Source organism: Hakea prostrata, chromosome 8 (genome assembly GCF_041222555.1).
Source record: "Hakea prostrata isolate BN-2017 chromosome 8, UWA_Hpros_2, whole genome shotgun sequence".
NCBI classification, from domain to species: domain Eukaryota; kingdom Viridiplantae; phylum Streptophyta; class Magnoliopsida; order Proteales; family Proteaceae; genus Hakea; species Hakea prostrata.
The window spans coordinates 4,017,768-4,032,244 of record NC_142607.1 but is presented as its reverse complement, the minus strand read 5'-3'; the positions used below and the strand labels follow the sequence as shown (position 1 = coordinate 4,032,244).

General features: G+C 39.4%; 2 protein-coding genes across 3 annotated transcripts; one reads left to right on the top strand and one right to left on the bottom strand.

Annotated features, from left to right (window-relative positions):
- The first annotated feature begins 1,604 nt into the window (after positions 1-1,604).
- On the top strand, positions 1,605-10,313 carry LOC149006362 (EEIG1/EHBP1 protein amino-terminal domain protein). The gene is given in 10 exon segments (XM_089164912.1): positions 1,605-1,807; positions 2,703-3,489; positions 4,179-4,337; positions 4,339-5,234; positions 5,604-5,898; positions 6,034-6,258; positions 6,925-7,098; positions 7,725-7,922; positions 8,013-8,126; positions 9,714-10,313. Coding segments are annotated over 9 exon segments (3,111 nt in total). The 5' UTR covers positions 1,605-1,807; positions 2,703-2,775; the 3' UTR covers positions 10,050-10,313.
- An 809-nt stretch (positions 10,314-11,122) lies between these two features.
- On the bottom strand, positions 11,123-13,997 carry LOC149006361 (P-loop containing nucleoside triphosphate hydrolases superfamily protein). 2 transcript variants are annotated; one of them, XM_089164910.1, is made up of 4 exons: positions 13,533-13,997; positions 12,684-12,827; positions 12,259-12,468; positions 11,123-11,687 (listed from the first exon to the last, which is right to left on the bottom strand). In XM_089164910.1, exons 1-4 carry the CDS (start codon positions 13,884-13,886, stop codon positions 11,529-11,531), a joined length of 867 nt encoding a protein of 288 aa, XP_089021036.1. In that variant the 5' UTR covers positions 13,887-13,997; the 3' UTR covers positions 11,123-11,528. The 2 variants fall into 2 exon arrangements, with proteins under 2 accessions (XP_089021036.1, XP_089021037.1); XM_089164911.1 differs by having other exon boundaries at positions 11,132-11,687; positions 12,684-12,824.
- Between the last annotated feature and the right edge of the window lie 480 nt (positions 13,998-14,477).

Below are 14,477 nucleotides of genomic sequence, written 5' to 3'. Positions count from 1 at the left end.
AAGTTGAACATTTCCAGTTTTTTCACTTTTGCTACATGTCAAACACTCTCTTCTATTAGGAGGTCAGTCAGCAAAAAGTGTGGAGATTTTTGCCACCCAACCTGCCTATGCCTCCATCTTCTCGTGCTTACATAAGGCATGACATTCGGCCAATCTTACCACGGGAGGTGGTGGTCTAGTGGTCCCAAGCTCACTCTTAAGTGGTTTTGTAAATCTCATGTCCCATATTTGAATTCTATCTATTCCTCTGTTTCTTGCATTGAACATTGTGTGCTCTTTGGCTTGGGCATGAGCATTACTAGTTTATGTGGACTATACTAGACCTTCGGTGGGACTCCGCCGATGGGGTTAGTGCTTGCACTGATAGTGCACAGGGCTAATGTTTGCATAGGTCGCACTCGATAAAAAATCCCCATATTACGTAGCAAGGCGACTCTACGTCGCCGCTATTGCATCCCCTATTTTATTTACCCAAAAAAAGAAAAAGACATAGGACCAATCCTCTCTACCTAACCTGCCCATGTCCCATCCATCTACACTCATATAAGGCTTGACATGGGCAGGCCTTATGTGAGTATAAAAGAATGGGAGCTTAGACATGTTGGGTGGAGAGAATTCAAATTTTAGTAAAAGATGCGTTGATATTTATTGTATTTAATTATTTTTTTTAAGAAATAGAAGACCGGTGCAAGCATGAAGCAATACTAGAGCAATTTGTTTTTCCGTTATTGAAGAGAGACCCATTGGGAAAATGATCTTAAAAAACAAGTTTTGTAGAACAAAAGCCTGATAGAGTGGTCTTAACTATTAAGGTCTATAAAAAACCACTCACAATCCTGCTCATGAAACTCTTTTATCTTGTTCTTCCACTTACTCCATTGCTCACAAACTAGATTTTTCAGATTGTATAACCAATTTAATTGGAAATGTTTTTAGAACGAATTTGGCAAGCCATTTCCATATAAAGATGATCTATTATTATAAAAACATGTAAAAATGATTTGACACGAAAAGTGATCTTCTCATAATGGAAACTACACAAGAGGCATAAGCACATTAACAATAACAAAATTTGGATATAGTGTGTCCTCTACGGACTCTAAATATTTGATTTGGATATTTTAACCACCAAAACGCTTCAGTTCTTGAATTGGACATTTTAACAAAGCCACAACATCTAACTTCCAATCACAAAAAACAAAACATTAGATATGGCTTAAACTTCAAGTAAGAAAAGTATTGTGGAAACTCAAAAGAGTGGTTGAAAACTGTTTTTTTAATTTTTTTTTTCAAGCTAGTGGTGTGAGAGAAGCTTAAATTTGTAGGGGAAGAGTGCATTACAGATGAGATAAGTAGAACGAGAAGGACGGATTGCTAGCATTAATGGTGGGGATTATACAGTGGATAGGTGTGGATGTTGATTGGTTTATGGTGAGTGACACCACAGAAGATAAATGATTTTTAATTTCCTTTCTTAGGTAATCATTTCTTCGCTCGTTTAACATTTCCACATTCTAAGTCTCAAGTTTTAATCCGCAAGTATCTGAGAGGTCTCTCTGGCTTCAGCAAATCTAATAAGTTTATGCTAATTAATCAAATTAATTACTAATTATATAAATAATAAAGAAGAATCTGACCTTGTCTTCTCTGTTCCGTTCTTATTCATTTGGTCGTTCCACTTTTCTACAGTGACTGATGCTCAAACGAAACTTTCTCCAGAGCCTCAGATTTCTCTCAGTCATGGCGTTTCTGGGTATCTAGACACTGTTACTCTTACTGCATTTCACTGGCTGCCACTTTCTCTTTGGTAAGTTCACTAAAACTATCTATTTTTCATATTTTTCCATTTTTGAATCTCCTTTCTCCCCTTCTTTCTTTCCCTTCACAAGTTGCTGATTAGATGCTCTTTTGCTGATTTCTTTGATCTAGGGAGGTGCATCTGTTAGTTTCCTTCTTCATTGTCGTAAGTTTTTCTGTATTAATCGTTTGAGCTTTTCATTCCCATTTTTTTCACTTCCACTGTACGGTGGTGGCTTTCTGGATCTGACTTTGTGTAAGGTAGGGAACAAAAAATAGAATTTGGAGAGGGAAATGGTTGTGGAGATTTTGGTTACATTATTTTATATTTCGTCACTAGGGCTCAACTTTGGAGGAAAAAGTATCGTCTTTGTGTTCTCCTGTTATCAGCATCTTAAAATTTTGAAGACGGGTATGTACTGGTCTTCAATAGAAGTGCTTTTGTTTGCTCGTAAATGGGCTGTAATGCAACTCTTAAGTGTTACCCTATTTTAGTTATCTATGATTGTATCGTTCATAGATCTGCTGCGATGGTTGGATTGGGACATAGTTGTTTTCCCTCTTAACCACTAACGTTGTAGAATGCTTTGGCTTGTTACTGAACGCATGCTTTTGGCATTTACCTGCTGAAAATTTTCTTCCAGCACTTCCTTAAAATAATGTAAATGTGTTATTTTTGTTCTAATCTTTGGATGGAGTTTCTAGCCCCTCTATGCTTTTAAACTATCTGAATGTTTCTCATCATTTCCCTGTACCTATGTCTTCCTTTCTGTTATTTTTATTTTACTTTTTTCATTAACTTCACCCATTTCCTCTGCTGTTTACTTAAATGTTGATTATTTCTGAATTTAATTTCCCCTTTTTTACATTATTCCTCATTATGGTTTTTTCTTTGTGAACCTTAGAGGCTTCATTGAACATATTTAGACATATCAGCACTGTATTGCGACTTTGAGCAGCGACAGCGCTTCTTCAACCATGGTCTTAGGATTGAGGACAAAGAATAGGAAAGGTCCTTCCATTCAGGTCAATTACCTTGTACATGTTCAGGAGATTAAACCATGGCCCCCATCACAGTCTCTCAAATCCCTTCGGTCTGTTCTTCTTCAATGGGAAAATGGTGACAGGAATTCTGGATCTACTGACCCTGTAGTCCCCTCCGTTGGGTCTGGTGTCGGGGATGGAAGAATTGAATTCAATGAGTCATTTAGACTTACTGTTACTTTATCAAGGGAAGCTCCTGCAAAGGGTGGGGATGCTGAGACATTCCAGAGGAACTGTTTAGAGTTCAGCTTGTATGAGCCTAGAAGGGATAAGACAGTGAGAGGTCAACTCTTGGGAACTGTCATAATAGACCTAGCAGAGTATGGTATTGTCAAAGAATCTGTAGATATAGGTGCTCCAATGAATTGCAAGAGAAGCTTTCGAAACACAGCCCAGCCAGTCTTGTATGTTAGAATTCAGCCATTTGGGAAGGATAATTCAAGTTCATTACCAAAGGAAAACCTGTCAAAAGAATCATCACTGGACCGGGATGGAAACGAATCAATTTCTGCATCAGTGGATGAAGAATATGCAGAGGAGGCTGAAATTGCTTCTTTTACTGATGATGACGTTTCATCTCATTCATCCTTGAGCGTTCTTTCATCTTCTGTTGACACTGCTGGAAGTTCTTTGCCTCAAAATGGAAAGGTATCTTACTTTTTGGCTTTACCAGGGATCTGCATAAGTTTCTATTTCTAAATGCCTGCTGTTCAGTTTGTGTCATTTGATGACTTTTGGTTTGTTAAATGTTGAGGTAATTCTTGCACCGGTTAAAACCTTGGTTGGCAACCTCAAATTACTGGTATCCAAACACACCCTCACCAACTTTCATGCTAATTAATGCACATGTTGTCTGTATATTCCTTTTATATTTCTCTGTGCCTGCATATGCATGTGCGATTGCGGATTTATGGAGGAGATTCATGTAATTTTTATGAACTTGAACGCTGTTGGTTACTTTCCTAGGCTAGCCATTGGGGCATTTAAGTATCTGGCTTTCTGTTGTTTAGTGATCCTAGCAAAATAGATGGGAATATCATACCACTGTTTGACATGTCCACATGAATTGGTGTAGATGATCATATCTTTTGGTAGTTGGGGTAAATATGCTGAATTGTTGGAACATCCTCGTTATCCTGGTGGACCCTAAGCATTTTCCATATACTTTTATTTGTTATAAGTTGCCCTTATGGTGAACCCAGTTGGGAATGGATGCAATCAATTGGTTTTAGTTTGGATTGCCCATTAATCAACTATATTCAAATATAAATATTCCAGAGAAATAAAAAATGGACAGGATTGTGTAATATGATGTTGCTGGATTATCCATTGAGCAGGTACCAGAAAAATCCAAAGACAAGCCGGTGACTGCTGGACACAAACATCTGAATGGAAGTTCTTCTTGCTCATCATCAGTTGACACATCCTCTGATCCAGTGAGCTCAGAAAATGTCCATGTTTTTTTCCCCCAACTCTCCTGGGAAAACCTATACATCAACACCTATTCCCGAAAAATATGTTACCCATAATGTTCAATCTTCATCCATAGCGTATGAAGGTAATCCAGAGGTTACATCTAGCAATGGCACAAGAAATGATGGCAATGATTTGGCCCAGGAGGGAGTAAATGGAAAATCTAGTAATTGCAGTTTCATTTTTAAAGAAAACCAAGACTTGGAGAATGTTCTTAATACCAATGGTTCTGCTGCCAAAGCATCTGCCGGTCTAATGGAGAATGGAGATGGGGATGAACAGGGAGAATATGGTCAGGAACAGCAAATAAGAAAGGAAAAATATCTTGTAGCAGAAGATGAGTTGTATAAAAAAATTTCACTGGATGTTAACAAAAAGGAAGCTCTATATGGGGATGATACACTTCCCTTTAGCAGGAGAGCTGTTGGAGTGAAAACCAGTGCCACGTCCGATGATAGGCTAAAGCATTTAAAATCTGTCAGATCATCATTAGATTCACCCATGATCAATGGATTATTAATTGATAATAAGTCAACCAGTAAAGTAAAGGAGGCTGATACTTTGAGAGATGTTGATAATGGTGGCAGAAGCTTCATGACAGACAAAGCAAAAGATATCAAACTTGCTTCTAGAGACACAAGAAATAACTTTTCTGATGGCAAAGTCCAGCAATTGGAGCGTAGAATAGAGAGGCTGGAGGGAGAGTTGAGAGAAACTGCTGCAATCGAGATTGGGATGTATTCTGTTGTGGCTGAGCATGGCAGTTCTGCAAATAAAGTCCATGCCCCAGCTCGACGCCTTTCTAGGCTGTACTTTTATGCTCGTAGAAAATGGTCTCCTACAAGGATTGCTGGTGTTGCTAGAAGTGTTGTTTCAGGGTTAGTTTTGGTGGCAAAAGCATGTGGAAACGATGTTCCCAGGTACGGATAAATTGTATTTGCTGCATAACCCTTGGATTTTCTTGATCATCCAATTAAGCTGTTGTTAAAAATATAGCGCAGTGCTAAACCTGTCAAATCCTTGATCTAGAGATCTATTGAGGAGGTGAAAGCTTCCAATTAAATTCTTTGAATCATCCAGCTTTAATATTATTTTTACATTGTAGAAAGATGCTGGGCATCTTCCTAAATGATCTAATGCATGCATTTTAGGAGAACTTCAAGTGCCTTACATCAGGTTCAATGCCAAAGAATGCTCTTATTTTCTGCCTGTTGTATATCTTTGTTTTTCTCAAAATAAATAACTAGGAATGTCCTCTAATGGATAACTTGCTTCATTATTTTCTACAGGTTAACTTTCTGGCTCTCAAATTCTATTGTACTGAGAGTAGTCATTTCCCAAACCATTGATCCACAGATGTCCATTCCTGATGGAACCAATCTTGAAAATAATGGAGGTGGTAAGGGAAATAACAGGAGATCTTCAACATTGAAGTGGAAGGAATCGTCTCCCAACTCAAGAGAAAGGAAGTTTAGCTTGTCTGGCAGTTCTGATGACTGGGAAAATCCTCACACATTTACAGCAGCACTGGAAAAATTTGAAGCTTGGATCTTCTCCAGAATCATCGAATCTATATGGTGGCAGGTCAAATTTTAGTATCTCATTCCTAATAAAGAAAATAATGAAAAAAAAAATCAACACATTTATAAAAGCAAGCTTCTCACTTAATATACCCCCACTGCTGGTAGCCATCTGACTGCTCTCCCTTTTTTTCTGTAGACTTTGACTCCACATATGCAGTCTTCTGCCGCGAAAGCAAGTGACACAAATCTCACTGCCAAATCGAGGAAGAGCTATGGCCGGAGGTCTAGTTTAGGTGATCAAGACCAGGGAAGCTTTTCACTAGAACTTTGGAAAAAGGCTTTTAAGGATGCATGTGAAAGGCTGTGTCCTGTTCGAGCTGGAGGGCATCAGTGTGGCTGCTTGCCTATTCTAGGTAGATTGGTAAGCTTCTGTATACAAATTGTCTCTTCATGGTACATAGCATATGGTCATTGGACATATTCTCCACCTGTCTATCTCAATGAACATATAAGCAAATTTTCTCTGAAGTAGATTATATGGTGGAAAGACCGATAAAGCTGATGATATTCACTTCTTGCAAAATGATAGTGAAATGAGTACAGTTTTGAAGTAAAATATTCCTTCCCTCTAATCTATGTCAAAGATTTAGGTTGCTTATATGTCATTATACCTATGATAGTATGGATGCACCATACAGAGAATTAAATATGAACCATCTTGTGAATAGACTCCCAGAAAATTTTGAACAATCCAAATAAATGTATCCAATCAGATTTTGTTACCTGGATTTGGTCAGACTGAGGCTGTAAAATATGTGATACAATACAGATATATCTGTTCAAGTATCCATCAATTTATAGCAGCCAATAGCTACCAGTGTAATATAGTTCATTAAAAGACAAGATAACTGTCTGTTAGTGCATTTGCTTTCTATTGTACAATAGTTTGTGGCCAACCATTATTTCATGTTCTTCTTGCATATGGAAGATTTGCATTTGGCAAATGGACCCTTTTCTTGATACTTGAAGATTAACCTCTTGTAATGCTATGAAGTTTAGTTGAACTGGTTCTCTTTCTTGTGTTCAGGTAATGGAGCAGTGCGTGGCTAGGCTGGATGTGGCTATGTTCAATGCTATTCTTCGTGAATCAGGGGATGAGATTCCAACAGATCCTGTCTCTGACCCCATTAGTGATTCCAAGGTTCTCCCAATTCCGGCTGGAAAAGCTAGCTTTGGTGCTGGTGCACTACTGAAAAATACTGTAAGTGATATTTTTTACATGGTATTTTGCTTATGGATGTCATCATGGTTGCTGTTAATGATCTACTCTGTGTATCAGTATGTCTTCCTTGTGAACACCGAACAAAATACATATTTTTATTTTCTTTTTTCCCTGTTAACTGGATTCACTGGAAATGATGGGTTTTTCCATTTCATTTTCTTTCACTTACCAAGACCTTTGTTGACTGTTGTGTTGTGCAAACAGAAAAATGTGAACTGTCAGCTGTACGTGCAAAATCTGGTCATTACCTAAGAGATGCCCTTGAATAAAATGAATAATATATCATAACTTATGGAACCTGCTGTACGGTCCAATTAAACTAAAGTCTCTGAGAAATTAGGATTCTATAACCATTAGATTCCACTGCACTTTCTTATCAGAGTTTCAGAAGACAGAAATCAATTTTGTGTCCCAAACCATTGGATCAGCTACATGTTTCCTTTTGATGTCCCTATTCCAGCATTTCCCTTAAGATCATTGTTATCTAATCATAAAATTATATCGTAATGAGAAATTGTTGCTTGGTTCTGATTTGATGCAAAAGCGTGGTTGCTGATGTTAGCTGACTCTTTATAAACTCAACTTTGCATTGTTTTGGATTCCAGATTGGTAATTGGTCCAGGTGGCTTACCGACTTGTTTGGTATAGATGATGATGACTTACCCGAGGGAGAGAGTGAGCTTGATGATGATGACAGACAGGAATGCAAGACATCCGTCAAGTCTTTCAATCTACTTTATGCATTGAGTGATCTCATGATGCTCCCAAAGGACATGCTTTTGAATAGTACCATCAGAAAAGAGGTTCACAGCCAAACAAACCCCAATCAGTTGGCTTACCTCTCTGAGTTGTATATTTTTTTATTAACCACATGAGACTAATATTTTTGGCAGTTATATCCTACGCTTGGTGCACCATTGATCAGGAGGGCTCTTAACAATTTTGTCCCTGATGAGTTTTGTCCAGATCCAATTCCAGAGGCTTTGTTTGAGACACTGGATTCTGAGGTTAGTCCGCATACAAATTTTCTATTATTATGAGTTTACCTGCCCTCAACATTTTAAAAGAGTATGACCACATAAATCTATATAGATGACACCGTCATGTTTTGTCATTTCAACTGGTGTTGGATTGTTAAGTAGCAATACATGCATCGCTGTGATAGGCTGCAATATACGTATCTCACTATTCAATTTTCAGTCCCAGACAAGCAATAGAAGTGCATTGTGAGTGCAAAATTACAAAAATATACAATTAGTATACCCTTTGATGAATTGGAATTCTTGGAATCTTGGGAAACTTTAGTCGCTTTAACCACTTTAGTGTTTTTTTTTTTAAATTGGACTTTGACCAGCTGGTGGGGTGAGGTCCACCGTAACATGGACTGATGGACCCGCCTCCATGTCTATCACCGTGCAAGAAATTGTGTTATAGAGGCTAGATAAATAAATACCAATGTTGGTGTCAATAAGATTTTCTCAGTAACACATTGTAAAAATAAGCATCTGAAACATTTTGAGATTGTTTATTAAAAGGTAGCACTCCACTTCCCACGTTTCCTCAATTTAACCTGAAACAGGCATGGAAGATGGTTATAAGTGTCTTTAAACTTCGATTATGATCATAAGAAAAGAATGCCATTTCATTATAGTAAATCTAGTTGGATTCTTATTAGATATCCTATTAGTCTTCACTTGGAAGAAATTTTATCAGCTTTTTGGGTTGAAATTGGATCATTGGGATGATTGGACGAGTTTGAGACATTATGATCTGTAAATTAGTACATGGAACTATGGAAGTACCCAGTGCACGAGGGTCCAACATTTGATGTGTGCAGCCTTTGGACTGTTTTCAAAGAAAGCTGTTTCTAGGACTTGAACGCTGACCAAGCATTCAGCTAGTGAACACTTGACCAACATGCAAAGCATGACCTTCCTTTATAAATGACTCAAATATAGTTTTGTTGTTATCATGCCCCATGACTCTAGAATTTCATGCATGACCAATACAGACCATATGTTCTCTTTCCAACAATTGGAATGGAGATATCATTTGTCATATGGCAGAATAAATGATTTGTGACATTTGAAAAAAATAAAAATAATGATTTGCCTTCAAGAATTAAATTAATTAGAGTGTAGCAAGAGAACATATTACAGTTTTATGAACTTGTGGATGTTGTGCATACCTAGTGTCTCTGGATCTTACTGTGATTTTGCACTCATGGATTGTGGATATATGTTCCATTACAATCAACAGGCAAGAACTTGAATGAAGCTCATGATAGACAGAACAACCCTGAAAGTGCAATCGTTCAATCGGTCCCTTTTGTGATGGATATTTATAGCCTGATCAGCAGTCATGGATATAATAGTTGTCACATAACAGTGAATTTGTACATCTGCATGCATATGTTTCTTTGAACCTGTTGGGACTGTAAAGGGTGAAATGAATGGGGCAAGCATGTATAGCTGATAGGTGCATGTTTCTGTCTCAGAAACTGGGGTATTTTTGCTTATTTAAGTGATAGATCCTGTCTAGAGTGTGCAACACTTTTACTTTTCCAGTATTATATCTTTTAGTTTTCTTTTCAGGATGCTGTTGATGCTGAAGAGCAGTCTCTCAGAAGCTTTCCATGCACTGCAGCTCCAGTAGTGTATTTGCCGCCATCTGCAGCTTCACTTGCAGGTCTTGTAGGTGGGTTTGAAAGCGAATCTCAGTTGCGTAGGAGTAGTTCCTCAGTGCTCAGGAAATCATACACCAGTGATGATGAGCTTGATGAATTAGATTCTCCTCTAGCTTCGATCATAAGTGACAGCAACCGTGGATCTCCTAGTTCAACTTTGACCAGCTGGAAACAGAACAAGAATTGTGGTCACAATGTTATTAGATATCAACTCCTCCGTGAGGTTTGGAGGGATGCTGAATAGTTATTCCTACACCCCTTGCAACCTTGTGTTCCATGAAGAATATTCTTTGCCACGGCTGCATCTGGTGTGTAAATATGCATGTAGATTATGTCTCACTTGAGTTTAGTGTATATGTTTCTATTTTCAGAACCAATGACCTGTATGTCAATGAGATAAATTTTGAGCTTCTTAGTTGATCCTTCATTCCTCAGTAGGTGTGACTATATTCATCCTTTACCAGCGAAGAAAAGTGATATGCATCATCTGCACTCTTTTTTCTTTGGCAACGTTCACTCTTTTACTGGCAAAATGTCTCTGTATAGATTAGAGAAGCTCAAGATAGAACGACCCTGAGAGACCAATTGCATGTTCCCTGGGATGCGCCATGTTTACTAGCCCCTTCCTGACCTCAGCACCAGGCCTCGAGCATCAAGGTGTCAGGCTCGGCATCAGCTAACCTGTGCATGTGTCTGGGCATCTGGGTCTACTCAACACCTCCTCGGCATGGAGCGGATTGGCCAGTGAGGGTCATTCTTGAGCTGCAAGCTGCTCACTACCCAGGTGGGACTTCAGGATCAAACCACCCAAGACTCGAGCCTGGTCTCCAGTTAAGCGAGTAGTCGGTCATGTTTGGTATAAAGCTACCAAAATTTGAGAGAACTCCGCTGCATAGACGAGAGTAAATCTTATGGCCGGATCCATGGAATCACAAGGACTGCATGAAAAAGACTGCGGTAAACTTGCCCCCGTGGTCACATGCGACTGCCCAAAACCTGCACCTAAATATGCTCTTTGATTAATGCTGCATCACAGACGATTCAAACCTACCATAATGTCGCTGAGTTAAGACTTTTATCTAAACAAAACAAAAAAAATGTGGAGCCTGCCCAATAGTTGCATAAACCTCAATTGCTACTGCCAAAGACCATCAGTACCTAAATGCAAAGATTGTCACAATGTAGCCACTATACAGTTAGTACTTGTGGAGAAGAAAGTTGCACCAAAAAGTGAGTAGGAAAAACGTTGTAATGAGCTAAAGTTACTAGAAGATTTACAGTCAAAACTAGCTGAAACCTGGAGTGTTGCATTTCTGGAACTGAAATGATAAAAAAGAATGAAACAGGATCCGCTTTAAGTTCTTATTGTTAACCCATGACTCGTATAGAGAAAAAGTGGCATGATATTAGGGAACAGAAAAATACAAGAAATTTCATTTCAATCCAAAAATAAGCGAGCAAGCCTTCAGGTTGCCCTACTTTAAGCTCACAGGAGCCAATGTCTCTTCGTTTTGTTTCCTCACCAAATATTACAAACTCACATCCTCAAGAACGCTTACACTAAGAAAAGAAAAACATTGATCCCCAGGATCCTCAATACAAGTTTGAGGGCTATTCGTTTTACATATACTCCTGAGGAAGATACAACAAACTACTGCATCGCCGGTCTCCATTGCAGTGTGAAAAGCAAAAACCACAATGCAACAAAAGCTAATTGTAGTGGTCAAAAACCAATATTGATCTTCTGTGATGAATTGATTGCATTAATGTGCTGCAGGTGTAGAGCGGCCAAGAGCCCCTGCCAGGTTTCTCCAGGGCCACCATTCACTTGAAAGTCAAGAAGCTTCCTCTGTTTCCGATAGTAATCCTCCACGGGCTTGCTCTGCATGAAGCTTTACTCAATCAGCAACATTTCACAACTGTTAATATCTACTTATCACTATATAATGAAAAAGATACTACATTGCTTGGTGTAGGACCAGAACAAGATTATTCAGCAATAAGAAATGGGATTAATCATCACTTGGGGATGGTTCTTATGTCCTGGTCCTAGAATAACTAAGTCACAGAGGTTTACAGACATCAGGTCATCTGTTTCATTTGATGAGTTAATTCCCAGACAGTATTAAGAATTCCAGAGAACAGGGCATGTAGTGAGACCATTGTTGATGATGACAGACTTTTTACCTCAAAATATAATTTTTAATTTCATGAAGGTGGAAGCCATCTGTCCATAGAATTTGAGAAACCAACTAGCATAATCTAGGGAAATAAACTAGTTTTTATAGAGTCATTAGCAAAATGCTTAATGATTGTCTACACAATTTCAGACCCTTGGAAAGAAAACTGGAAACAATTTGATCCAAAAATTCATAATCGCGCCTTCACCATAAATAAACTAGACCCAACAGTTGTTGCTGTAAGCTGCAAGCTAACACAAATTAAGAAAATACCTGTTCCTCATAGATCTGAGGCTTCACTTTCTGGGCATCTTCAGCATCAGGAGACGTGGTAGTCCCAAGTGTTGGCACTGGATTTCTTACAGAGTTGCTTTCATGACAGTGAGCACAGATCCTACTTCCAAGGTGTTTTTCCAACAAGCAGCCCTCTGAGCATCTGAAATTCACTACTAGATCGATATCAGCAATTTGGTCCAGTATCTCCTGCAATTCAGATTCCCACAAGAAAAAAAGATCGTGAGTCCCAACTTCCTATCTTGCTTCTTGGAAGACAAACATGATCCGTCAAACATTTCTTATAAACATCAGTTGGTTGAACAATCTGCTTGGGTTGATGCCAAACACATCACTTAGATTAGACAGATATCATGGACTGTAATACAGGAGTAAACACCTTATAAAGAGCATGGAGGACTTACAGCTTGGATTCGAGTTCGGGGAATGCCATCCAAGATGAACCCAGTTTCACCTCTGTAATAGCCTTCTTGCAGTCTCTTTGATAGAAGTCCAAAGATTATATCTTCAGGTACAAGCTTCCCTTCATTCACTGCCTTTGCAATCTGCTAGTATGCCACGACCACCCAACAAAGAAATTGCCATATAAGATATTATTATAAGATAGTTCCAAAGCTATGCTGAAAACAGGCAAAAGCAAAAATAAGTAACACCACCACTGAACAATAAACCAAACCCGTGAGTCTGAACTCTAAAGATGGTCCAATATAGCAGCTCCTCTCTCCTCCCCAACCCACACCCAGGGGGCATTCGGTCTTTTCAAAAATCAATGCAATAGACAATGCTCATGTCAATGGAATAAGAAAGCAACTACAGCGCTCATCAAGATGCTAAGGTTGACCACCAACAGTTGACCATAACCAGGCTCCCGGTTAGGAGCCAAGGTTTCTACTACCAAGTAAGCCTCCCATTTTATTCCAAAGTAAAAGTGCCCCCAAATACCCTTATCCCTCGAATGATCAATCGAGGGTTCAGATTTTCTACCAAGAAAAAATAAATAAAATAAAATTCAGGGTTTCTTTTTTCTTGGTAAGGAAAATTCAGGGTTCAGGAGCAAGGTAGCCATGGGAGGACCTAGTTGAGTTATATCCAACAAAGGGAACACCTACCCATTACTTAGTTGAGTGATATCCAACAAAAAGAAGAAGGAAATTTACAGAAGGATCAAATGACATAAAAATGATGAATCAAATCAAAGAATAAATGAAAATGAATGGATTTCGAGAAAGAGAAACAGTGGTTTAGTGAGATACCCCCCGCTTGTAAAGGGAAGAACGAGGGCTGAGCTCTTGACGAACAAGGGCACCCATGGAAATGTGAGGGACTTGCAGAAGCTTCGACAGCTTCTCCGCGTAGACGTGTTTCTTAGCAGCAGGGCTACCTATAAACACCCACTGTACACCTCTACCACTGATCGACCCGTCAGAATCTTCAATGGTAGCCACACGAGACCGATCGCGGTGGAGCTCGTGATCGTCTTCATCATAATAGTCGTAATCATCTTGGAGCTGAACTGCGGCGGCTCCAAAGGATCGTCGGTTCACAGGAAATCCAATTCGCGGTGCCAGATGGGTCGCCGCTCTTCCCATGCGGCAGATTCCGGCCATGGCGTTGGAATCTTGATCTCCGAATTCCTCTTGTTTCGGCGAGCAGGAGAAAGAGAGAGGGAGAGGGTTTTGGTCTCGCAGACCTCTTATAGATACGCGAAAGTTGGAAAGGAGTGGTCGGGGTTTTTGGAGAAAGGGAAACGAGGGTTTTGAAAACAAGAGGATTTTTTAGAATTAAACCCTGGATTTGGGAATTAATTACGTTCCATGCCATTCCTGAAAAGATGCCAATCACTATCACTACAGCGGTTAAGAAGGTAAGAGACTTATTGAAGTCTCACAAGTAAGCAACCTGCGCATCTTAGCACTGCTCAACTTATCAACGGGAAGGAGGGAGACACTAACGACGCAAAAAAGCTTGGAGGCGCGTGCCGCACAGACGCCAGCCGACAAAGCGAAAAAGTGGGAACGTCTCTTCATCAGCTGTGTCGTACGGCCCACTCTAACGGGTTGCCGGGTTGGAGTCCGGATACTCCACCTTTGAGGGCAAAGGTGTAGAGAAACTTTTAACACCGAACTCGATCGGCCCCTTATGTTCTGCAATTCGCAGGTAAGTAACCCAAGATTATCAATGGAAGATTAGTGGAATGG